Source organism: Lepidothrix coronata, unplaced genomic scaffold, assembly GCF_001604755.1.
Source record: "Lepidothrix coronata isolate B3197 unplaced genomic scaffold, Lepidothrix_coronata-1.0 Scaffold116, whole genome shotgun sequence".
Lineage (NCBI taxonomy): Eukaryota > Metazoa > Chordata > Aves > Passeriformes > Pipridae > Lepidothrix > Lepidothrix coronata.
The window spans coordinates 1,723,145-1,747,987 of record NW_016690296.1 but is presented as its reverse complement, the minus strand read 5'-3'; the positions used below and the strand labels follow the sequence as shown (position 1 = coordinate 1,747,987).

The 24,843-nt window shown below is 42.2% G+C and overlaps 2 protein-coding genes across 5 annotated transcripts in view; one reads left to right on the top strand and one right to left on the bottom strand.

The window, feature by feature from the left end:
* Positions 1-6,522, top strand: part of SEC24D (SEC24 homolog D, COPII coat complex component) — a 47,329-nt gene extending 40,807 nt beyond the window's left edge. For 2 of the 3 annotated variants that reach the window (XM_017825105.1, XM_017825106.1), the window contains exons 19-23: positions 371-489; positions 1,138-1,317; positions 3,740-3,931; positions 4,428-4,517; positions 4,890-5,030. In XM_017825105.1, the coding sequence (XP_017680594.1) occupies positions 371-489; positions 1,138-1,317; positions 3,740-3,931; positions 4,428-4,517; positions 4,890-5,030 (722 nt within the window). Of the gene's footprint in view, positions 1-370; positions 490-1,137; positions 1,318-3,739; positions 3,932-4,427; positions 4,518-4,889 lie in introns of all 3 variants that reach the window. The other variant, XM_017825104.1, reaches the window with a different exon arrangement.
* Positions 6,523-8,796: 2,274 nt separating this feature from the next.
* On the bottom strand, positions 8,797-24,843 carry METTL14 (methyltransferase like 14). 2 transcript variants are annotated; one of them, XM_017825107.1, is made up of 11 exons: positions 24,696-24,841; positions 24,467-24,555; positions 23,742-23,829; positions 19,722-19,802; positions 19,246-19,333; positions 17,476-17,566; positions 15,787-15,928; positions 14,576-14,668; positions 13,816-13,932; positions 11,741-11,951; positions 8,797-10,224 (listed from the first exon to the last, which is right to left on the bottom strand). In XM_017825107.1, the coding sequence occupies exons 1-11, from the start codon at positions 24,759-24,761 to the stop codon at positions 9,911-9,913; spliced, it is 1,380 nt and encodes a 459-aa protein (XP_017680596.1). In that variant the 5' UTR covers positions 24,762-24,841; the 3' UTR covers positions 8,797-9,910. The 2 variants fall into 2 exon arrangements, with proteins under 2 accessions (XP_017680596.1, XP_017680597.1); XM_017825108.1 differs by lacking the exon at positions 14,576-14,668 and having other exon boundaries at positions 24,696-24,843.

The following is a 24,843-nucleotide window of genomic DNA, read 5'->3' as shown; positions in this document are numbered from 1 at the left end:
TCCTTTTTCAATTTGGGTGGAGGTCAGGGAAGGAAAGGGGCTGAAGTGGGAAACCATGTTTTGTACCTAGTGGGAAACCATGTTTTGTACCTTGCTGCTCCAAGTCTGAGCAACTCTTGAAGTCTGAAACTTTCCAAAGAGAAATAATTTCCTATTGTAGACAAACTGCCATAGAAGCAATGCTGGTGTGTAGGTAATGCACAGAACTGTGCCAATGGACATCCTACCGCAGTGTTGGGGGTTTGGTTGTCTGTAGGAGGGGCTAAAAACCAGCCACCCTCAGGTCATTAAAATCAGAAGCTATAGCAGATAATAGATACTTTGAGAGGCTGTGTCCATCTCCATGTACCAAGCTCTTCTGTGTTTGTAGCTTTTAAAGCCATTCTGAGCCAACCCCTGAAGACGGTGCGGGACATCCTCGTGAACCAAACCGCTCACATGCTGGCCTGCTACAAGAAGAACTGTGCCAGCCCCGCCACTGTCAGCCAGGTAAAGCCCACACTGTCCTCCCCAGCCAGGCTCTGCCTCAGGTGAACCCCATCCCTGCACCATTAGTGCTGACAGAAAGGAACATCTCAGGGCAGATTTGTGCTTTTCTTTCAAGGATAATTAATGACAGGTGGGATTAATGTTTGCACTTAGAACACCTGGAAGCTGTTGTTCTGGAGCAAAAGGCAATGCCATTGAGGACACTGATGCCCATATTCAGACAAAGGGGCTCAGCCAGCCAGGGTAGAATTACACACTGACTCACAAAGCCTTCATTTTTAATTGTTGTTGAAGACGTTTGTAGTATTCTAATTTTTGACAAGTAAGACTGACTGATTCGTTTCCTTTTAAATTATTCACTCATGTCCTGGTGATTTAACTTCACAGAAGACTCAGGCTTTTACATCCCATGCAGTGCCAGCAGTAATCACAAGTGTGGGCAATGAATCGTTCATTGTTAGTGAGGCCCGAATCTGTCAGAAACAAAACCAGAACCACTTATTGTGAACCTTTATTTCTCTCCTTAATTTTTCAGAGAATTCCTCTTTAATTTAGTGCCGAAAAACAGGCAGGGGTTACAGGGAGCTGAAAGCAGCTAAGACAAGGGGTACGGTTTATGTGGCAAATACATCGTGTCTGTTTCCTCAGCTGATCCTGCCGGACACGATGAAGGTGCTGCCCGTGTACATGAACTGCCTGTTGAAGAGCTGTGTGCTGGTGGGCAGAGCCGAAATCCCAACGGATGAGAGAGCCTTCCACCGCCAGCTGGTCATGGCCATGGGGGTGGCTGACACCCAGCTCTTCTTCTACCCCCGCCTGCTGCCCATTGTGAGTCTGGAGTGAGCGAGATAGCTTGCTTTTGCTTCCCTTCCCTTTTTCCTTTCCTTTTTCCTTCCCTTCCCTTCTTCTTTTTTATCTTTCTTTTTCTTCTTTTTTCTTTCATTTTCTCCATTCCTTTTTCTTTTTTCTTGTTCTTTTTTCTTCCTTTTTCTTTCATTTTTTTTCTCTCCCTTCCTTTTTCCTTTGTTTCTAGTTTTCTTTTTTCCTTATTTTTTATCTTTTTTCTTTCTTTTTCTATTTTCTTCCTTTCTCCTTTTCTTTTTCCTTTCTTTTTCCTTATTTTCTTTTCTTTTTTGTTTCATTTTTTTTTCATTTTCTTTTTTCCTTTCATTTTTCTTTTCTTTCTTTACTGCTATCTTCTTTTTTCTTTCTTCTCTTTCCTTTTTTTCTTTCTTCCTTTTTCTTTTTTCTTTTTTGTTTTTTCTTTTTCTATTCTTTTTTTTCTATTTTCTTTCTTTGCTTTTTCTTTCTCTTTCTCGTTTTCATCTCTGTCTGTTCATCAGTCCGTGTGTCTGTCTGTCCATCTCTGTGTCTGTCCATCCATGTCTCTGTCTGTCCATCCTTCTCTCCGTCTGTCTGTCTGTCTACGTGTCCATGTGCCCATCTGTGCGTCTGTCTGTGTGTCTGTCCACCCATCTGTCTGTCCATCTGTCTGTCTATCCATCCATCTCTATGTCCGTGTGTCTGTCCAGCTGCCTCTTCAGCTGTGTGTCCATATGTCTGCCCATCTGTTTGTCCGTTCGTCTGTCTCTCCCTCCATCCGTACGTGTTTTTCTGTTCATTTGTCCAACTGTGTGTCTGTCTGTCTGTTCATCTGTCTGTCCAGCTGTGTGTCTGTCCATCTATCCATCTATCCCTCTGTCTATCTGTTTGTCTATCCATCTGTCCATCTCTTTGTGTGTCCATCCGTCCGTCTGTCTCTGTCTGTCTGTCCATTTCTGTGTCTGTCTGTCTGTCCATCCGTCCTTGCGTCTGTTTGTGTGTCTGTCCATCCATCTCTCTCTGTCCGTCTCTATGTCCGTGTGTCTGTCCACCTGCCTGTTCAGCTGTGTGTGTCCATGTGTCTGTCCATCTGTCCATTTTTCCTCTGTCTGTGTCCAGCTGTCCATCCATCTGTCTGTTTGTCCGTCCGTCTCCATCCATCCCTACATCTATTTGTCCGTCCAGCTGTCTGTCCAGCTGTGTGTCTTGTCTGTCTGTCTGTGTGTCTGTCTGTCCAGCTGTGTGTCCGTCTGTCTGGGTGTCTGTCCATCTGTCTGGGTGTCCGTGTGTCGGTTGGTCAGACTGTCTGTCCATCTGTGTGTCTGTCTGTTGTCTGTCCGTTTTTCATCTGTCTGTCCATCTGTCCCTTTTTCCTCTCTCTGTGTGTCCATCTGTCTGTCTGTCCATCTTTCCATCCTGTGAGTCTGTCTGTCCGTTGGTCTGTGTGTCTGTCTGTCCGTCTGTCCATTTGTGTCTGCCATCTGCCTGTCTGTCCATCTGTGTCTATGTGTCTCTTTGTCTGTGTGTCCACCCATCCATGCGTCCATCTGTCCTTCTGTCTGTCCATTCATCGATTTTTGTGTCTGTCTATCTTTATGTTCCTGTGTGTCCGTCTGTCTCTCCGTCCATCTATATGTCCATCTGTCTGTCTGTCCATCTGTGTGTCCGTTGGTTGGTCTACATGTCTGTCTGTCTGTGTGCCTCTGCCAGTCTGCGTGTCTGTCTGTCTGTCTGCATCTGTCTGCCCTTTGGTCAGTCTGTTTGTCCATCTGTCTGCTCATGTGTCCATTGGGCCATCTGTCTGTCAAGCTATCTGTGTGTCTGTCAGTCGGTCTGTCTGTCCATCCATCCGTCTGTCCATCTGTGTATCCGTCTGCCTGTCTGTCCATCCGTCTCTTTGTTTGTGTGTTCCTGTGTCTGTCTGTCTGTCCATTCGTCTGTCCATCCATCCGTTATTCTTCTGTCTGTCTGTGTGTCCATCTGTCCATCCACCTGCCCGTCTTTGTCTGTCTGTCCATATGCCTGTATGTCTGTCTCTGTCTGTGTGTGTCTGTGTGTCCATCTGTCCATCTGGTCAGTCCCTCCTCCCCAGAAGGGAGAGACCCCCCTCATAGGGCCAAAACAAGGGGCAAGCCCCGTACCCGGGGGGCTCTCCCTCCTGCCATCCCCATCCCAAGCTCCACAACACAAACATTCAGTCTCAAAACCCAAATCCCTCTGATTCAGACACAACAAAAACCTCCAAATCACCAAGAAACAGCCCTAAAACCCCCAAATCATCCCCATTCAGCCCCAAAGCCCGCACATCACCACCAGCTCTTAGCTGGAAAGGAACCACCCCGCTGTTCTAAACCCTTCAGCTGTTACTTTTTACTATCTACGTGGAGCTCTGTCACTGCTTCTCCAAGCCGCGTGTCTTTCCCCGCAGCACAGCCTGGATCTGAAGAGCGATGCTGTCCCAGCTGCCGTGCGCTGCTCTGAGGAGCGTCTGTCAGAGGGAGGGGCCTTCCTGCTGGCCAACGGGCTGAGCATGTTCCTGTGGCTGGGAGCCAGCGTGTCCCCAGAGCTCATCCAAGGGCTCTTCAACGTGCCGTCCTTCGCACACATCAGCACCGACGCCGTGAGTACACGCACACTAAGGATTTAGGATTTAATAAGACCAGATGCTAATCGGGGAAACAAGGGAGGTGGTCTTTCATCAGAAACAGGTGACCAGCAGAAGGTGTTAAGACACCAGGAGTGTTTTAACTTACATAAAATTGTAAGCTGAACATTTCCAAGACAGAAGCTTTCACAGCTTCTTTAAATCTTAAACTTCGACTGTTGTAGATATTAAAGTCCTAAACTGTGTATTGCTGAAATTGGAACAAAACACTTTGCAATAGTTAGTTTCTCCTGACAGTGAGTTTTCATACAGTGACTGTTTTACAATGAAAAATGGCTTTGGCAGGTGAGTCCTCAAGATGAGACATTTTTGTGAAGGAGATGGCATTTCCCAGTTTAGAATGAAATCCGCAGCTCCTTACACCATAACTATCAGCAGCTAGTCCAGTCTGTGTGAACTGGTAAGAGCTGTGACTGGAAGATAACCACCTGCCACGTTTCCCTTCTGACAGACATCCCTGCCTGACCTGGACAATCCATTCTCTAAGAAACTGAAGCATATCCTGGAACAACTCCAGAGCCAAAAGCCCTACACTATGAAGGTAACTTGTTTCTGCTTTACCTGTTCAGAAGAACACTACAGGCTTTGTGAAAACTTACCAGTAGCTATAAAAGGTTTTTTTATGTATCAGGAGCTTTCCTGCACATCGATGAGTTCCAGCATGATTTGTAGGCACAGGCATCTCAAATATGCTTAATTCCTAATCAAAACTGACTTTCAAAGGTAGTCAAGTCTAAAAGGTAACCATTTTATTCTGCAACCCTTAATTCACATTAATTTCTCTCTGTTCAGCTACTTGAAATGTAAAGATAGTTTTGGGGGCTTTCCCCACCTCAAGAGCATCCACTAATAGACACAAGAAAACTACTGCCATCTAGTATGACTGTATTCTAAATTATCTCTCTCTTTTCAGCTGATTATAGTGAAGCAACGGGAACAGCCAGAGATGCTTTTCCGACAGTTCCTAGTAGAAGACAAGAGTATTTATGGAGGAGCTTCTTATGTGGATTTTCTCGTCTGCATTCACAAGGAGATCAGTCAGCTGCTCAGTTAAGGCAACACTTAACATTTCTCAGTTCCTTTTTCCCTTTGCAGGAGGGACGGACAGTCCCTGGTGCCTTAAGGCTGGCCCACAGCTCCACCAGGCCCAGGCCTTGTGCTGTGCTTTGCTGACCCTCTTCTGTGCTCTCTTTGGACAGTTTCATTGGCCCCACCTCTCCCCGAGTACTTCGCTTACTTACTAAGCTGTAGAATAGGAGGTTCTGCACTCAGGTATAAATCTTCTGGGAGTCCTGACTCTTTCTCTACATCAATTGTCAGATTTCAGACTGTCAGTGCTTAAGAGCATATATGGTACGCGTTTCTTAAAATACAATTTAGAAAACTCTTAATTATTCCTTTTACTAGACACAAGTTGTACAAGAGCTGGCAGAGATGCTCAGAATCTATACAGAAGTGGAAAAAATACAAAACACTTCTAAGTGAGGATGTACAGTTGAATCAGATTGGAATTAAACACATAATTCAGTTTGAAGGATTTCAGAGTCCTTCCTGGGAAGCGAATCCTTTTTTTCCTGGAAGGGACAAGTGCTACTTTCTACAGAAACAGAGCTCTGGGGACCCTTCTATGGCTGGGGTTATCCAGGACACAAATGCCTCAGTTTTCTAACTGGACTTGAGAAAGCGCAACAACAATGGGGACCACAGAAGAACAGTAATCCAACAATCCTTTTGCCATGTTTGGCAGATAATGCCTCCTCTTAGGGGCAGCAGTTAGCTTTTTAAAATTGCACAGGTTAGGTTTTATTTAGAACATTTGTTAACTGGAATATTCCCAATACAACTCAGAAAAATCTGTCCCTCAAAATTTCAGTGGCAGGTCAACTGTGAGGCAGTTGACACATTAACCAAAGGTTATTTGTGGTGCTATAAAGCCTCAAGTTTAATACCAGTTCTATTGCAGTGATCTCCTCTCACATGACTGATTTATTCAGTGGTCACTGCTTTGAAAAACAAGCCTCTGCTAATACCAATATTGAAGGTAGAATTTAGAAAGCCAGAGCCTTTGGAACAGCTGTTTACCTCAGATACTTCATCAGTGTGTCTGTCTCTGTAGGACCAGTGCCTCTGTGGGAGAGGTCTGAACTTTTCCAAACTTGAAAAGCTATTATTAAAACAATTAGTGTTTCAAAGAAAGCCAAAAAGTCTCAAAAGTAAGGCTAAGCCTCAGTAAAGAAAAAAGTGCCTTTAAACATGTTAGTGTTGCTACTTAGTATTAATTATTTAATATCCATGATTGATAAGCAGTCAAAATGTGTAACTTTTTGGTTCAACAGCTTATCTATACAGTCCTGTATGTGTCATTGACCAAGAGCTCTTAAAATAAGTGGCTGTATTACAAAAGGATTCTCAGCCTGAATTCAGCTGCCAAGACAAGCACTTTTTAGCTGTAGACATTACCCTGTAAAAAGTATTTGTTGCCATTCCATTTGTAAAATGACACCAGCAACTCTTTGTGTAAAGAAATAAGCAATTATTAAATATAATCATCGTGTGTATGTTTGTTCTTTCATATACCAAGTTTTCCAAGTTTTTTATGGCCATGCATCCAACAATTAGTACGCTGTAGGTCATCTTCTCCTACTCTAAGGAAAGGCAGCTTAGCTGGCAGCCCAGCTTTTCCGAGTGTTTCACTGTTGGCATCACCTCCAGGTATGGTTGGCAGAGTTGATCGAATGGAGCAGAGTGTACCTGTCACTTCCCTGAGTGCTGGCAAAGCCCAGCACAGGGGCTGTTCAGAACCAAGCCCAAGCAAGGCAGAGCTGTTACCCATGCACAGCTCGTGCCAGGTGCAGTTTGGGTTACCTACATTAAGCCATCCCAACAGCTAAACCAGCACTCGTTGGCAGCGATCATGACAGGGACAGTCACCACACATATGACAAGTGCAGTGCTTGGCTCTGCAGAAACAGCAGGACTGTAGTGTTTAACTCAGGTTTACAGTAGTCAGGCCTCTTTTTTCCTTTGTCATTGCTGTAATAATTACACAGAAAATTAATTCCTGTTTCATACCAAATTTACCTACTGCTTAATTTTTCAGCCCATGAGAATGACCCTATTATGGGAAGGATTAGTGCAGCCCTCCTCCATGTTAAGTTGACCTTCAGCCCATTACACAACTGCCATTTCTACTAAAGCAATAAAGCTGCCACCAATTTTCAAATGAGAGAACATCTTTTCTGCTATATACAGAAACAGTGGGTTCTTTTATCTGTCACTTCCAGTTACTCAATGTATCTTTATAAAGCCACACTGAAGAAACAAGACTTAAAAATGTTTTCAATGTACTGGGCTTGAAATGTTCGTATATTCTTTATTTCTAGAGTGCATTCTGGATATTAAAATCCTTGGCAGGGCATAGAAAAACAGCTGAGTATTCTAAAATTAATTCATTGACTTAATGCCAGTTATTATCAGATCAAAACTGCTATTTAGTTTGCAGCCTAAATTCCACTCCCCTGAACAAAGCATTCAGCACCTCTGAACACACACAGTAAGCCTGTGCTGGGGAAGACCTCAAACCCCCAAGAGCACTGACTGCCAACCTACACAGCACATCCATCATTCTAACCACCTCCAGCTGTGGCTGATTTACACACCATGATTCACAGGTGATTGTCTTGAATTCCCTCTGAAGGTAAATGCTGACACATCCTGAGTATCTTGTCAGTGCAACTGTCAAATTCCTCAATTCACAGAGGGTGTAAGATATTCCAAGTACTCTAAGCCTCTTCCAGAATGGGAAAACATGGCAAGATCTAGACAGGCATCCCAACTCAGACTGCAGGCATTATGCATTTAATAGAAGGACAGTATGCTCAAATGAGGTCTTCATTCACCTGGGGTAAAATTCATCAGCTCACTGATTCTGAGCCTTATCCTCCTCCTGTAAAGTGTTACAACTGAGAAATTAACTGACACCAGTAATGCAATTAAAAGCCTTTCATCCCTAGACACCACTTTAGATATGGTCCAAATCACAGTGATTAGGAAATGACCAGATGTTATTACCCTCTATAAAGAGGTGTGTGTAATAGTGTCTCACTACAGTATTTTCTAAGTATCATCTCCTCCACCACCACAAGGACATGACACCAAGCTTTGAGTGTGCTGCTGCCTTTACAGGCCATCAGTCTGTCACTGCTGGAACACCACCTTCCCATAATGACCAGCAGGTAATTGTTCTTCATGGAGGATGGGCACAAAGGTGGAGTTCCTTGTCCATTAAACTCAATTAAAACCAGCACTGAACTATCAGCAATGGGCATGTGGTTAAAAGGGGGAAATGAAAATTAACATTTTCTACTCATAAAAACTAAAACCAAACACCAAACAAGTTTGTCCCTGGCACAAAAGCAGTGGTCCTAAGGTTTTCTCCAGTATTAACTTTCCGAATAACATGACTAAAGCAAAAATCAAAGTTTCCTTACTGTGGCATTTACCTTCTGTCAGATGCTGACTTCACTGATGGCCCTTAAAACACCCCTCCCAAATCCAGTCACTCTCCAGGTGTGCAAATAACACAGGAAGAACCAACTCATAAACAACAGCAAGTTCCACCAGCACTGTGGCAATCCCCTGCCAAGCACACTGCCCAGGCCAGGAAGTTGACCAGACCCTCAAAAACACCTGTGCCAATATTCCTTGCACCAAAAGAACAGTTCCTGTTCAACAACAGCACAGAGGAAACCACTTGGCAATTCCAGAACCTCAAGGAGAACAAACCCATAAAATATGAAGAAAAATATTTCAACATTAGCTTTGATAAACACGTTTAATAATCTGCTACTTTACAGAACAGCTATTTAAAATCAAAGACCCACAGCTCCAACCTTGAGACACCAACAGCCAAGTTTGTTCAGCCTGCCAAGTACTGACCAAGAAGCTCAGAGCTGTGGTTCTGCTAAAAACATTGTACAAAGTGAGTCACTGTCTGTCCACACTGCACTGGAGCTCATCAGCAATAGCCAATATTTCCAAACGTGTGCAACTCCCACAGGCAAAGCCAAACACTTGGTTTCATTACCCTGTTCCCAGGTGACAAGTTTCAGGAACTGCACACATGCATTTCCAACCCGCCCTCCAACAAGGTCACCGATGCCTCTGCAGTGACACTTGTCTTACCTCCCAAAGAACAAAGTGTTACAAACACACAGTGGGTGTAAATCCCTGCTCCAGGAGCAATCCAGACCTTGCAGAAGTTCTGGACTGCACACAAACGCACAGCTTGGTGCTTTCCATGAAGCACAACACATGACTGCACAGAATTACCACTCTCCCCAATGAAAAGTGAATGCACATACACCACAAATTAAAAATTGTTCCCTATTCCCAGGAATAATTTGGGAAATTTAAACCAAATAAGAAAAAATAGAATTCTATTTATTCCATTTGCTCCTTGGTTTCAGAGAAGTTAAAATAGGTGTCAATACAGACACAGCATTTTTTCTTCCATAAGACAGTCTGCAAGTCAGAACTGCATTTCATGCCCATTCCACAATATTAATCCAGGTCAGTCCGAGCCCAAACCTCCAAATAAGGAAGAGGAATCCGTGTTTTGGAGAAAATGACAGCTGAAAAGAAAGCCCCCACCCCAAGTTTCCTAAGAGTAGAGCAAGTATCTTCCCTTCCCTCCTTCCCACGGTGTGGGAAGGGATGGTGCTCCCTGCTGTGAGTGAGTTCAGTGCTGCCATTGCAGGAGCTGCCAGCCAGGGGTGGGGCTGTGCCAGCCCAGGAAGACTGGAACAGCTTCACCAAAACCAATTTCACAAGTCATCTGGCTTGAGTCTCCAGAGGAATTCATTTCAGGAAAAACAAGACTAAGAAAGAGATTCAGAGATGGGGCGTAGGACGAGGCAAGAAGCCTTTACCTCCTCAGCGGGTGGGGAAGCCCCCTCGGTGGGTCCCTCCTCGGCCCCCTCGGAAGCCACCCCGCTCACCCCGGAAGTTCGTTCTGTTCCTCTCTCTGCCCCTCTCTCCCCGGCCGGCCGCAGTCCCTCCTCGGCCTCCTCCCCTGGGAGCACCCCCGCCCCGGTCAGACTTGGACTTGGGCGGCGGCGACTTGGGCCGCAGCCGCTCGATCTCTTCGGTGCAGCCCGTCAGGTGGGAGTTGGGAGCCGTGAAGTACGAGGAATATGTCTCTGCATTGAAGTTGCTGTTGGTGAGGGTGGGTCCCACCGTCAGCCAACCTGGGGAACAAAACCAGAGTCAATAAAAGCAAAAACAAACTTCATGCTTCCGAGGCCACTATTGTCCTTTTTCCACTCAATGGACACTCAAGTGACAGGGAGAGACACTTGCCTACATGTCACCTGTACTAAAGGGAATGAAAAGGTCACCTCTAGGGAAGCAAGATCCATTTCCCCTGGTACCAGACTAAACCTGATCAGTAAATTCATCTAATTTAAAACAACACCATCCTTCTCCCCTTTTTAAAAGTTGCATCAGTTATAAATATTTGTAAGTATAAATATTGCGTGTTTATTGCATATAGTATTGCAAATCTGTGCAGCTCGCTCATGAGGGAGAGGTTAAAGCTGACACAGGAGGATTTGAGGGGGGACTTTGTTTAATGAAGAGGATCAGTTTCTGGTATTGGGGAATTTCTCTGTTTATGGGTCGAGGGTAACTTGATTTAGGTAACTTTGTCTCCAGAACCCAGTTGTGTCAGTGCAGCCAAGAGCGCAGCCTGCTGGAAGCACACCTCTGAAAACATAATAAAATAACTGCTGAAGCCCACATGGTATGAAAATAGAGCTTACAGAGTTAAATTAGCCTGTTTATAGAAAAACATTCAGTGGTCACTTCAGCTTCACCAAGTGAATCAAGACAGGCAAACATTAAAACAAGCTCATTCCTATTTCTTCTAAAACTACAGTTTTGTGGCTGATGGATCTTCACATACACCAACAATGTATCTCCTTGAGATCTACAGGTCTGACCTATGATACAGGTCCAGAAACCTCTTTAGGACACTGACATGAATTTTACAAGCAGGGAATTCTGCTACCCTGTATTACACATGATAAAGACATTTCAATTTTTAGAGCTAGTGTGGAGATTATTTCACTATTAAATCCAGGAAAAAAAGCTTAATGGAAAGGAAATATTCAGAAAATGAAAAGACAGAAATTACACTTTTCAGTAGTTCAGTAGAAAACTGAGTAACTGTAGCATTTATCTTCAATTAGAGATAACATGGAGAACAAAAGCATAAAGGTCTTACTGTTTTAGCAAGTGTTTACTTCTAAAAATATCTCTAAAACAAAAAGCCTTTTCTATGATCTTGCTCCCAAAGATGATATTAAAATTGTAACTTAACTGTACTATTGTTTAGAAGGGTTCTCTATGATGCTCCTGCATCCTGGGCTGAGGATTCACCCCAAGACAGACATTCTTGCCAAGAAAATACTTGCATGAGATCTTTAGTTGTAGCAAAGCTTTCTGCTTTTTGACCACAAGGGACAGAGCAGAAGTCACTTTGCCACCATCACAGTGTTGGGAGAACAGACAAGTGATGCAGTTACACACAAAAATACACAGTTATCCAGCTGGTGTGAGCCCTGGCAGAAGGAGAATGCATTAGGATTAACCATCATTGCCTCAGCTCCCAGCAGAACCCACCAAGTGGCCTGGGAGGATGGAAGGAGGTTATTGAAGCACATTAAAATGTAACCACTTGCCCAAACCCAAGGTAACAGTTACCTGGTCGGATTGTACTGTCCCTTCCAAAAAGGTGAAGCCGTCGTCGTCCAAGGCAGAAATGCTCAATAATGTGAAAAATCTCCACAGGTTTTTCTATGTTGCCAATTTCAGGCTCCTCAGTGATGATGAGGTCGATGTCAACGTTGGCGTGGATGAAGTCCCCGTCTGTGCTGCGGCGCACGGTGCCCTTGATGCCCATGAGGCAGTGCTCCTGTGACACACACAGCACTGTCACATGCCACACGTACTGCTGTGGCAGGCTTCGAGCACAAACAGTTTTCAAAGTTCTCAGTCATAAAACAGACAGCAAATAACGTACTTTTTCATATTGTACCTCTTACAAAAGTAGCCGTCACCCTCAGATTCCTTTCTAGAAGATATTACTGCATAAAAAAAATACAGCCACCATCAAACTGTCAATTCATCAGCATTAAAAATGTTCTTGAGCTGTAATAGCCATTGCCTCCTTCCTCTGAAACACTGCAGATCAATTTAAGTGACTGGTATGTGGCATCCATGAATGAGGAATCACCACGATTGTTAGAGGATGAAAAGAGGCTCCTACATACTCATTTCAGAGCTCTGTTTCTGGGAACATCAAGCTTGGATGAGCGATGTTCCCCAGGATCAAACACACTGACTCACTAAGCGCCGCCAGATGGCTCAAGAAAAAGTTGCAGATGAGAGCATGTAATCATTCCCAGATTTTGGGAAGGGTTTTCAGAGTTGGCAAGTAAGTATGAAAGTCAGAAGAGCTGAGCTATCAAATCTATGCAGTTGGTCAGCTGCACTCAAGCAACAGGGGTGTTGGACCTTGAATTTAACTAAAGAGGCAGAATACTGCTAACAAATTACCCATCAGGTAAAGACTTGTAGATCTAGTCCTCAGCAGAACTACTTGGAACATTTACTTCCATACCACTCATACCTCAGATTCTCTAACAGGTGGCCCAGCACAGAGCACCCATCTTGAGATGCCTCAACTAACCAGAATGGAACAGCATTTGCTGCTGTAACCACTGGTAAGTACACCTTGCCCAGCAGCCTATTTATTTAGTCAGAGCAAACTCTCTCCATTTCCAGTGTTTATCACAAACAGTGACCTCAGCCCAACCCTCGCCCCATAAACAGAGAAATTCCCCAATACCAGAAACTGTTCCTCTCTGTTAAACAAAGTCCCCCCTCAAATCCTCCTGTGTCAGCTTTAACCTCTCCCTCATGAGCGAGCTGCACAGATTTGCAATACTGTATGCAATAAACACGCAATATTTATACTTATAAATATTTATAACTGATACAACACACTTTCAAACAAACTTCAGACTAATGTAAATGCAAGTCAATGAAAGATTCCAGATATCTCAAAGGGAAGTTTATACTCCTAAAAATGGCAAATCTGAGACAGGGTTGAGGGTGTTTAATGCTAAGGAATGATTAATGAATGAGGAATGAGTCCTGAGGTTAACTGACACCTGGAATTATTAAACTGCCAGCCAACTCTCTTTTCAGTTAAACTGCCAGTTACACCCACATATACCCAAACCATTTATTTATTAATCCCATCTACATTTCTCTAAGTTTCGAATAACTTACATTTGAGTCTTTTAAATCAGACCACTTTTTTTCTCTGCACTTCCTTCAATACACATCCTCCACAATGCATCCCTAAAAAAGTGTTTGTTTTAAACCAAGCTGACCCATTCACCTTTACAATCACCTTCGGGGAGTCAGGAGATCCTGGCTGAGCTCTGGTCTCTCACAGTCCTCTCTCTACTTCTAACTCTGGGCACATACCTGCACGTGTGCATTTAGAACCAACAGCCAGCCTTCTATAGTTATTTTTCATTATTAGATCCATTTATAATCTACAGATTTAAAAACTTCTTTTGACATTAAATTTAGTCAAATTCTATTGCTAAGTTTAGATCTGTGAAACATGTTTTGGAGAAGAGAACTCTGAAGTTCTCGTGCCTGCTTTCCCAAAAGCCTGTCACCAACTACTGTGGAACACCAGGTGTTTCATTAGCAGAGACAGACAGGATGGAAACAGAGGAGCCATGGAGCCAAACCCTTACCTTGGTTCTTTGGAAAACAGCCTTAGGGTCTAGAGTCTTGGTCTTTCCAGGATTGTTCTTATTTGTTTTAATCCAGCAAATGTCCTCACATCTTCTGTAACCCCATTTGCGTAGACACTAAATATCATAAAAAAAGAAAACAGTTCACACTACATCAAAAATGTAAGTACCCTAAACTGAACACTCATATAGGTACTTGACTTTTCTGAAGTCATAGCTGGAAATCTGTCACAGATGAATGACAGTGTTTACTGGTATGAATGACACGTGTGTTGTCAAGCTGCCCCTAAAAATTAAAATTAAAGAGGCTTATGTGCACATCGATTTGTCTACATATCATCTTTTTTTTTAAAATATTTAAAAAAATTTTATCTCAATTTAAGACACAGTAGCACCTTTCTTCTGGAATGAATATTTCTGGCAGAAAACTATTGAGATTTCTGTTAAAAAAGCTGTAAAAGCACTCAGGATGGCAACCTGCTCCTATGAAAACCGAGACAGTAGTACAGCTTTCTAGACCTTACGGAATTATGTTTCCTCTCTAGACCCTATGGAATTATGTTTCCTCTCACACTCAGTGACTCATCTGGAAAATAACAGTATCTAAACACTTAATGCCACTTAAAATTACATATCCTCTACCACAGTAACAAAACATCCCTCAGTAGTTACCACTGAGAATTCTATACAGGAAAAAGTCAACGATAAAAATAAACTCTTAAGCCTGTCCCCGATAAATTGAATTAAAACATCATCTTACCACTCGGCCGAGATCCAGACCCTCGCCTGACCCGCACCACAGAAACACAAATGACCTTGGGGCTGCAATTTCTTCAATTTCCAATTTCATGATCTAATAATAATAAGACCAATAATAGTGTTTCTGAGTTAAATACAAATCACCAATTATAGCAGGAAGAATACTAAGTCCCGAAGCAATGTCGCAGGAAGCACTGTTTTGGAGATGTTAGCCTGTATACACTCACAGACAAACTTTTAAATTTGTTTTCCATAAAGTATCTTGTAAAAGTTACCTTGCCAGTACCCAACTGCACGTATACAACTCTGCTGGTTTTGGCTGGGGTAGAGTTAGTGGGTTAAACTATGAAACAAATATTTAATACAAAATGTTTCTTTTCATCCATGGAATTACTTATATGAAGGTTGTGAAGATACCTTATAAAAATCCCAGTTTAATTCCTATCACTATAAAGGAAAGACATTCTCTCCATTTTCCCTTTCAGGAAAAAAAGCAGCAAGAATTTTCGAGGACAGTGGTTCAACTCTGACAAATCAGTAACATTCAAGATGAAATAACTTCAGATGCAAAGCATCTGTTAGTCATTACAACTTGAAAGGATTCATCTGTAGCTTGCTAACACATCAAATCAAGCTTCATTCAGTGCCACTGTGAACAAAAGTAATGCAGCAGAAGCCAAACTATGACTCCAACACTCCCAGTTTTTCTGTTAGGATAGAATGATTTTCCCTGGGCAACATGGCCAAGCACCATTTGTGCCTGATGTAGCAGACTGGCTAACACAGACACCTACTCCTTCACATAGCTAACCAATCTCTCATCACATCACAGGCATGAATGCCTTGGTTTTCAAACTCACGCCTTAAAGGTAGCTTGAATTTGATTTTGTTCTCATGATCCTTCAGTTTGACTGATTGCTTTTCCAGAGCTGACCTCATGGAAAAGGGAAAGATACAGAATGAACTATCAATACACCACTGAACTGATTAAACAGTAAGGGAATATATAACTACAAGAAAAAACCTTCCATGGCTGAGGTTTTGTTCACAAGTTCTATTTTGTTAGGCTTCTAAAGCTTACAATTGGTTTGACTGTTAAAATTTCCTACTCAGACAATACTTGCAGAAAGGAGGATGTCAGTGAAGGAGTGAACTTACCTATTTGCTTAAACAGATGTATGAAATCTTTTCCACAGCAAGAAAAGTACTTACATCATCCCAGGTCCAGCATTTTTCATTGGCAGTAATGCCAGTCTCCCGGTAATATTCTTCCAGTGGTGGTTCCAGGAGAATCACATCAAATTTGGACTTCAGTTCCCTAATATCAAATGCTTCCAAGTCTGCTTGTAAATACCTGTTTGAACAGAAGATGACAGAACTGTTTGGACAAGGTGTAAGAGTGGTTTGAAAATTATACTCCACATGGCACTTCTGTGCAGCCAGTTAAGAGCAGGGTCTCCTGTGTGGTTCACACAGCTCAAAGGCTCTAAATGTAGAGGAGACCCACAGCACATCCTCAAGGACGGATCCTAAATTGAGGCTGGATGCTATTGCATTACATTTTTTAAGTAGTCTTTCTCTTAAATAAACAGATTTTAGGATCCTCATTTAGCAAGCAGCAAGCAGATGCCCACACAGACCGTACAGCAGCATCTAGTACAGATTCACTGAAGTTTCTGTACATCCATGGACTATTTAGGAGGAAACATCAACACTTAGGAAGCAAACACTGTTAGCCTGGCTAACAGATTTCTGTTTTGCTTCACTTTGGGAAGTGTCATATTTTTAGAATTGCCATTTTTTGTATATTACGTTCAAAAGATTTTGAAGGCTGGACACGCTTTTCAGGTAACAAATCAAGACTCCCACACACACTGATTTTATTAAATACACAAACACACACTCACGACTCTCCTCCACACCTGCCCATCCTCACTGCTGTATCACTATCAAAAAAATGACACTGCCCTCCCCTAAAATCCTATAACCTTAAGAAAGCTGATCAGCAGATCACCACCTCCCCCTTCCCAAAAAGTGTGTGGAAGAGATTATGATTCTCTGTGTGTATTTGGTGTCATCAGAAGGCAGCATTGGATTACTGTGTTCCCCCCTTCAGTGCTTTAAGGCTAAAGAATGCCAAAACACACCTAACTTAGAAGAGCAAGTTGAGTCCTGCAATTTGCACCTCAGTTGTTCAGACAACTATTTCAGAGGTTGTGTGTGACTATCATTCAATAAGGCTGTTTTCTCAGTACAGATTAGGACTACTGTATATTCCAGGCATTAGGCTGACATTCAGGCAGGTCTGGATTCCTGGCAGTAACATGCTGCACACTTATGCTGTGTCTGACATCCAGCAAAAACTCAGAGGTAATTCCAAGTCAATAGGACAAACGACTTCCAGTCAGCCTAAACATTTTTGGTCTTCAGCTACAAAGTAAACATCTAATTAATGGGTACTAAGGTAACAGCTGAACACTATACAAAAACCAGCTGGTACAAGAACAAAGAAGGTTATCTTTAGAGGCCAATTTTTTAAGGCTTTTCTTGTTATTGTAAACAGCATGACAACATGAGATTCACAACCACATCACATTCTTTTAAATCCCAGACTAAAGCCTGCAGGGCAATCAGTTGACAGTTTGGTCAAATCAAAGCTTTAGATACTATAAACAATCACACACTGCAAAGAAAAACTAGTTTATATACTATATTAAAAATCTAAATTAAAATAACAGAAACAAACTAATCTTGTTCTTCTATGCTTCAATTGATTAATTTTTATAAACAGAAAAAGAAGATGTAAATTCTAAGCAGGTGCTGAAGATAGAGATTTGCAAAGCAGACAGCTAACTTCAAACAGGTCTGGAGAAGAAAGGCATTTTCCACAAGAACACTTACATGGGAGGAGTGTTAGATTTAGATATCAGCTCATCCTTCAATCTGATGAGCTCTCTAAGTTTTGGATATTCTTCAAACCTATCTGCTAAGCCTAAGAAGAAGAAAACATGAAGTTAACAACTACTTAACAGAGTATATCTCTATCAATTAAGCATTGTCCAGTATTCTGAATAGGTCCAAATGTTAATACTTAGCCTTATTTTAATTTTTGTTAGAACAAACCAAACCCTTCAAAGCAGTTTTTTGTTCAGTACTTGACAAAGTACTGTCCTCACCCAGCTAATTATGGCTGTTCCTAATGCAGTGTCTATGCTCCAATCTTCTCTAGAGCACTACAGAGAGCAGGAATTTACAGCTCCTGTTACCAGAAGAAAACAACCTCTCACTTAAACTAAAAGTCCCAGGATGACAAGAGAAAGCTATTTTGTTATCCATATCTGTAAGCTTCTGTTAAGATCTAACTAACATTAATTTACAGAATACTCTTACTTAACCTTTGAAGACTGGGGTGTGGCTGGTTCCCTGAGGCAGCCCTTATACTGAGATTTGGTGCTCTGGTGCCAGTCAAAGATTTGAACACATGTTCCTACTCTTAGCTTTATGATGCCAATTTTTCAGCTTTTCTTTAAGGCCATGTCCAGTTGTGAAATAGCACCCAAGCAGAGTTTTGATCATCATGTAGAAAATGTTTCTGACCAATATTGACCCTGATATTCCTCAGCTCCAATAAACGCTCTGGACTCACTGCTGCTGACATGCTCACTTCCACATTAACACTTGCATAAGCCTTTGTCCTGTCCCTTCCCAATGCTTTAGGCAGCAGAGAAGTCGTGGTAAATAACACTGGCTCCAATTTCTTCAGACTCGTTTCAAAGAACAGAGCAGAACTACCTCAAGTACTTCACCACGAAGCCCAGGTGCTTTTCAGATAAAGACATAAGTGAGTCCATTTTTCACAAAAAATATCCAAATGTGCTCCACAAAATATAGAGAAGAAACAAACTAAGTGCCTCCACAGGCAAACAAAACCTCTTTGGGCTGCCACCTATAAACACAGCCCACTTTCCCTGACAAGCTTAAACTTGTTAAAATACAGAGAACTGTTGCATAAAACTGCAGAGGGAGGTGTCCTGCTTATTTTAAAATCCAAATAACTACCAGGCACCTACTCTGGGAAACAGGACCACACTGTGCCTTAGTTATAGAAAGATTAAATCCAGGCCTAATGAAGCATCATTTCAATAACAAGTTCAGTGACGGCTGGATACGTGTAAACTTAGAAAATAACATCCTCTAAACTTGGGCCTTCTAATGAGCTGTCAGCAGTTACAAAATTTAGCTGGTAAACATTATCCATATTGCTTACTGACTTCAACATATGTAAACTTCCATACTTTACATGCTACACACATTCTTAAGAGGCATTACAGCAAGTCTGTCACTCAAACTTGCAACGGTTTCAAGATCTGCTCATTAAACTCATCTACTTTCTGGAATCAAAAGAGCTCGGTTTTGAAAAAAATCTTCCTGTTAAATACTTTCAAGTAAAACCAAAGGTGAGAGCAGCCTAGGCAATAATCACCTCCTAACTGATGAAAAATAAACTCATTCACAGAAATGTCTATATTGATATGTATTCACAGGGAGAGACACAACCGTGGAGTACATGTATAGCTGTACTTCCCAGCAACTGTAAGAAATTTAAAAAGGGGAAGAAAGAGAAGTGCTATCAAAGGAGTTCTCTTCAAACAGTCACTGACTATGACATACCAACATCTCTGATGAAGTTCTGAGGTCTGTGGCCTGTATCCACAAAGTGCTGGCAGTAATCGTTGTGTGGATTTAAGCTCTGAGTGCCCTGGAGAACAGAAGGAGTTCAGTGAGAGCAACGGGCAGATAACTGCACACACACACACACACACTACATGTGCCAGTCTGATAAACGACAAAATAACAGATTATTTTCTTTTCAACATGCCTTTATAAGTTACACCAGTCAAGACCATCATTTTAGTTCCAAATCAGGCCCACCATTACTGCAGCTCATCGTGATTTGACTCAGACCTTTAGTCAGGATCACTGTAACACTAGTTCCAGTCATATCCTTCACAGGAAACTTCCCTACTTGTGAATTCTAGTCCATTACATCAGCCTTTAAAGCTGTATATCAAATACCATCAACTGCAGAAACAGTTTAACCCAACTATGCCAGCTTTGAAACACTTAAAATTGCAAAAGCAGCTCACCTTAAGAAAGGTACTGGAATCTTTGTAAATCTCTTCTTCATAGGGCAGGTTCTCTTCATCTTGCTGCAGCTCTACTTCATCCTTGGAAATGAAGCAGGTATTAGCAGTATGCAAGATCATGCTCCTTTCCTTACAAAGCATAATCATAACGAGAAGTGGGCTGTCTACACACGGACATTTCCTAAAACAGCACATCATGAATGGTTTCAGCTCCAGTTTTGGAGGGAGAAAAAACATTACCTATTCTCAAAAAGGTCTGCACCTCTCTCAGTAATGAGGTGGGAAAGGCCCCTGAAAGAAGAATAAAATAAGAGCCCCTTAATTTCTAGCCCATGACAGTGCAGCCAGTGCTTAATAAAGTGCAGAATTTTTTATTTTTGTCCCCCAAAACGTTCACTCCTTGGACTGAAACAAATAATGTATTTTGTTGATATTCTTCTGTATTAGAACTTTTGAGCATTTATATCCACTCAATCATCTCTTATATTCCAACCCCGGCAGCAAAGTCCACAGTTTGCAGAAACAGCTCATGGTACAAAGTCAGTATTTCATTTCGACTGTCCTTAAAAGTAACTTTAAAATTTCCATTTTATAGCCCCCAAATTTACAGGAAACGGAAAATGTATTGGAATTTTTTTCCCCTGTTGGTGAGTTCATTCAACAGATTTCTGGAGTTCAGAGATCTGTTACACTGATGTATTCTGAACATCTAACAGAGAACTCAGAGGGAACAAAAACAAAAGAGAGACTCAATTCTTCACATCACTTTCTGTTTTCCCACTGATCCCAAAACAACCCAGTATATAGATACATAAATATATAAATACAACTGAAGAGCTACTAAATAATATCATCTCCCATATTATTACAGCTTCATTTACCCTGCACTACACAAGCTGTCTGAATGCAGAACGAAAAGTTAAGTCTTCTCCCTCTATTTTGATCCCTGTTGTGATAAACAGGTCAGATACCCCCTCCCTCAATATTCTGGTGAAGAATTTACAGAGATACACTCTTTTCATTTGTTTGTTTAACCAGACCAAAAATATTATTATCAGGAACAGCAACACTGTTTGCAAGGAAAAGAAATTAAAGCAGACAAGCAGTAGCAAGTCTTACTCAGGCCAAAAAAAAAAATAGCTGAAAGCTTGAGTTTTACTAAACACTGATGCTTATGCCATCAGTTACACCTGTTTCCCCTCTTCCACCTTTCTCTAAATCTCGGCCTTCTAATGATAAGCACCTGCTAGATACCACTTGAGTCACCCCAGTTCTCTTTATGCCTTCACAAGTGATTTAAAAAAGAGTCCTGTGGCCACAAAACCCCACACCACCAACTTTCAAGGGGAAAACAACACAGCCCAAACAGAGATAGAATGACACAGGTTCTCCTCCATTAATCATCCTTGTTTTCCAAATCATGTAGGGTATTGCTGAGTTAGGGAAACAAAAACTACCCACAATAATCAAACACAATTTTTTTTTCAAATTACTAGAAATACATTCAGCAATTACCATGATTCAACCAAGTTAAGATCTTTCCAGCCTCCACAACAATGGCATAGAAACATCCCAAGCTCGCAGGCCACTGCTTGCAGAAACGAAGTAAAACTGGGCTGTCTCAAATTAGGCTGGCAGACAGTAAAACTAAACCACAGGTGTTTCTGTACTTCATACAAAGTTAAAACTCCACAAAACAGACACTCATACAGGTTCAAACAATTGAGTAAAATCACCTGGGGGTGCAGCAACAACCCCAGCTCTCAGAAGGCAGTGAAAAGCCTGGCAGTGGCAGCAAACTGTCTAATCCCATTGTCTGCCACTTCCAAATACAGACCAGGGAGCTCAACTAACCCTGGTACAACTGGTACAGTTCCACCAAAACACGAGTATTTTAGGAGTTCTTTAGAACCACAATTCAACTTTCTGACCTTAAAACATCCCTTATTCACTTTTGCCTTTAGTGCATCTCTTCCCTATCTCCATCCCCTATGGTGCCAAGGCAAACTGCCAGCAGGAAGCTGAACAAGCAGCCCCACTGCCCTTTGTTTTCACATCAGCCTGATGCTTATGAAGAACCACCACCATAAATTTGCACTTATTCTACAGAAAAACCAAAACCAGACCCACAAAAAAAGCGCCCCCAAATTAAAACATATTGCCTTTTTTTTTACCTCAAAAACTGCTCTCATGCTTCCCCCTTATAACAAAAAAGCCAATGCTACTGTTCAGCCTTCTCTCAAAGCATCACTCTAAGGCCTTTGGGTGTCACTGGCTCCCTTCAGCAAGCCAGGGATACAGAGACAAGGCACTTTACATCAGAAAGACCCCAGATTTTCCTAACTGACAAATTTGTGGTATTTGCCCTGAACACTAATGGTTCAAGTCCATTACTTTTGTCTAAGAAGCATTAAACACAATCCAACAGGGATTGATACTGTAAGGATCTAGATATTTCTATCAGTTCATATTACAAGACTAAATTTAAACAGGCTCAAAGTGCTAAGGAAAAAGTTATATAAATACAAATGGAATTTTACTGTTCTGATCTCCTTGCCAACAGGGAATTAGCAATGTCTGCAGGAAACAGCTGATGTCTCCACTATAGATGTTCTGCTTATGGGTTTTAAGTTTCTTAAGTCTATTCATCTGTTCAACTGAATTTGGTCCGAGTCAGTGTTATTAAAATATTCTTCAATTTCAACAATATAGCAAGAGTCTGGTTACTTAGAAGTGGTTACATCCACCTCAGGGTAAGTCTTCCCCACACTAATGAAGAAAATCCTAATGATAAGTCACGTACTTTGCCAACCCAAGTGGCTTATCCACATATATTTCACAGGTAATTAAAATTTAGTTCTTTATCCACATACTTGAAGGACTAAAATAAACTGACACGAATTGATCTCTAATGTGAGCATAAAAATTCCACTTCACAAACACCCTTCTGCGAGCTCATTACTTGTTTGCTGAACAAGAGGTACAGACTAACACTTTGCATGATAAGAAACAATGTCTGTCCCTTTACAGATAGACTTTAAAAAATTAGTCATCAAAAAACATCCTGTCATATATTAACTTTTTGGTTTAGTAAGACAGAAGATAAGACATTATAGAAAGATTTACAAAGCTGAGCAAAAATGCAACACAACGAAGCAAAATTTCAAAAACTGCTATTTTTAGGCATCCAAGAGAACAGCAGACACTGCATAATTCAATAAATACACTGATTCTATTTAACCACAGAAGCAAGGTTACTAGGACATGGAAAAAGGGCAGAGGGAGGATATATGCTGCAACAAGATCCCAAAACAAACCATAAACACAGCTGGATGACAATCATGCCTTTGTTCGACCTCTTTCTACCACCCATCTTAGCCAAAACATTGCATTGGATATGAACGGAGAAAGCTGTCAAACACCTCTGGGATGAGCATTTGAACAATTAAGGGCATGAGAGTTTGACAACACTTCATTGACCATGGAGGCATTTTGTTTTGGTTTTTTTTTTAACTAAACTTTTCCTGGGCATTTTAGGTGCTTGAAGCACACCCCAAACCAAGCCTCTTATTTCCATTCCCTTAGAGTCCCTTGTTTCTTCCATTTATCCAGAACTACATTACTTGGCACTTAACAGACAGGTCAGAAGGCATCCTCAGCCTCCCCATATCTCATCCCATGGCCTGTACCTCCTTCTAACTACAAGGTTTTCTTTTGATACAACAAAATTCTGGTCAAGGGGTTTTTTGTGTGTACCCAAGAGCACCCACGTTTTATCACTTCCAGGAGCAGTGCTAAAACAAGCCTGAAAAATTGGGTCCTGGAGCATGTGCAGTTCAATGCACCTACGCCTGAAGAGAACCACGTAGCATCGACACCTCGGATGCCCCTGAGGGACACACATATTAGAAGTATCTATACACATCACATTTATTTTTATATGTACGCACATATATTTTAGAAGTCCCTCAGGGACACAAGAACACCACAGAAAAGTAATTTTTTCCTTTTTTTCCTTACCTTATATTCTTCAATCTCTTCCTCATCCGCTTCTCCCTCATCTGGATATTTACGTTTTGCGTTTGGTGCAGAAGTATCATAAGCAGCCCTGTGAACAGCCCAAAAAAAAATCCTCATATTTTCAGAAATCTTTGATAATCTGCCTTGACTACATGCTTCTGTTACAAGTTTGAAATTACTCTGAAACTTGATGACAAGCTATTCCTCTTTCAATATGTTCGAGACCAGCACAACTTACTAAGGACAAAACTCCTGAAAGGAGAGAATTTCCTTCCCTTTCTCATTTTTCTGTTCTGAACAGTACAGCTTATTTTAACCAAAGCAGTACATCTACAAAAGTAAGTCTGGTCACACAAGAAAATTACTGTTACACCTGATAAATTACTAACATTATACATGTCTAGACATGACTATTGGTCCAAAAGAACTTTTAAACTAAACTGCTCTTAACAAAAGCATAGGCTCTGGGACAACACAGGTGGCACATTCTGAATTCACACCTCAGTTTTCCTATGCAGCATCTTTTTAACACAAGAAAGAAATGTGAGTCTGTATTTCCAAGCTGTTTTGAGAAGGGAATAACCAGACACCCCTCGCCTTAGCCAAAGTTCAGATTTGGGTAATTAAAGCACTTTCTTTCGCCGAGATCAATCCCATCCCGTTTCCAGGGCCTGTATGAGTACCAAGCCCCCAGTCTCGAACAGAGCCCGCTCGCCGATACGGACCGACACGTCTCCCGGGTCTCGGCGATCTCCCGCTGCTCCTCCTTGCTGTTGAGCACGGCGCCGATGCTGTCCGCGTTCTCGGCCCCTAGCTGGACAGCGGGAAACACAAATTCACGCTGTGGACCGACCCCCACGCAGCCCCAGGGCCGCCCCAGGCCCCTCGCCCCTCCAGCGCCCCGGGCCGCGGTAGCGGCGGGCGCTGAGGGGGAAGGGGCGGGCCCGGCCGTACCTGCTGCGCCAGGAGCTGCCGGCGGAGCTTCTGCCGCTCCCGGATCTCCTGCAGGCGGCTGTTCATGGCCGCGAACCGGCCCCGCTCCGCCACAGCCACCGCCACCGCCACCCTCCGCTCCGCCGGGCTCCCGCCGCCCAGGCGTCAC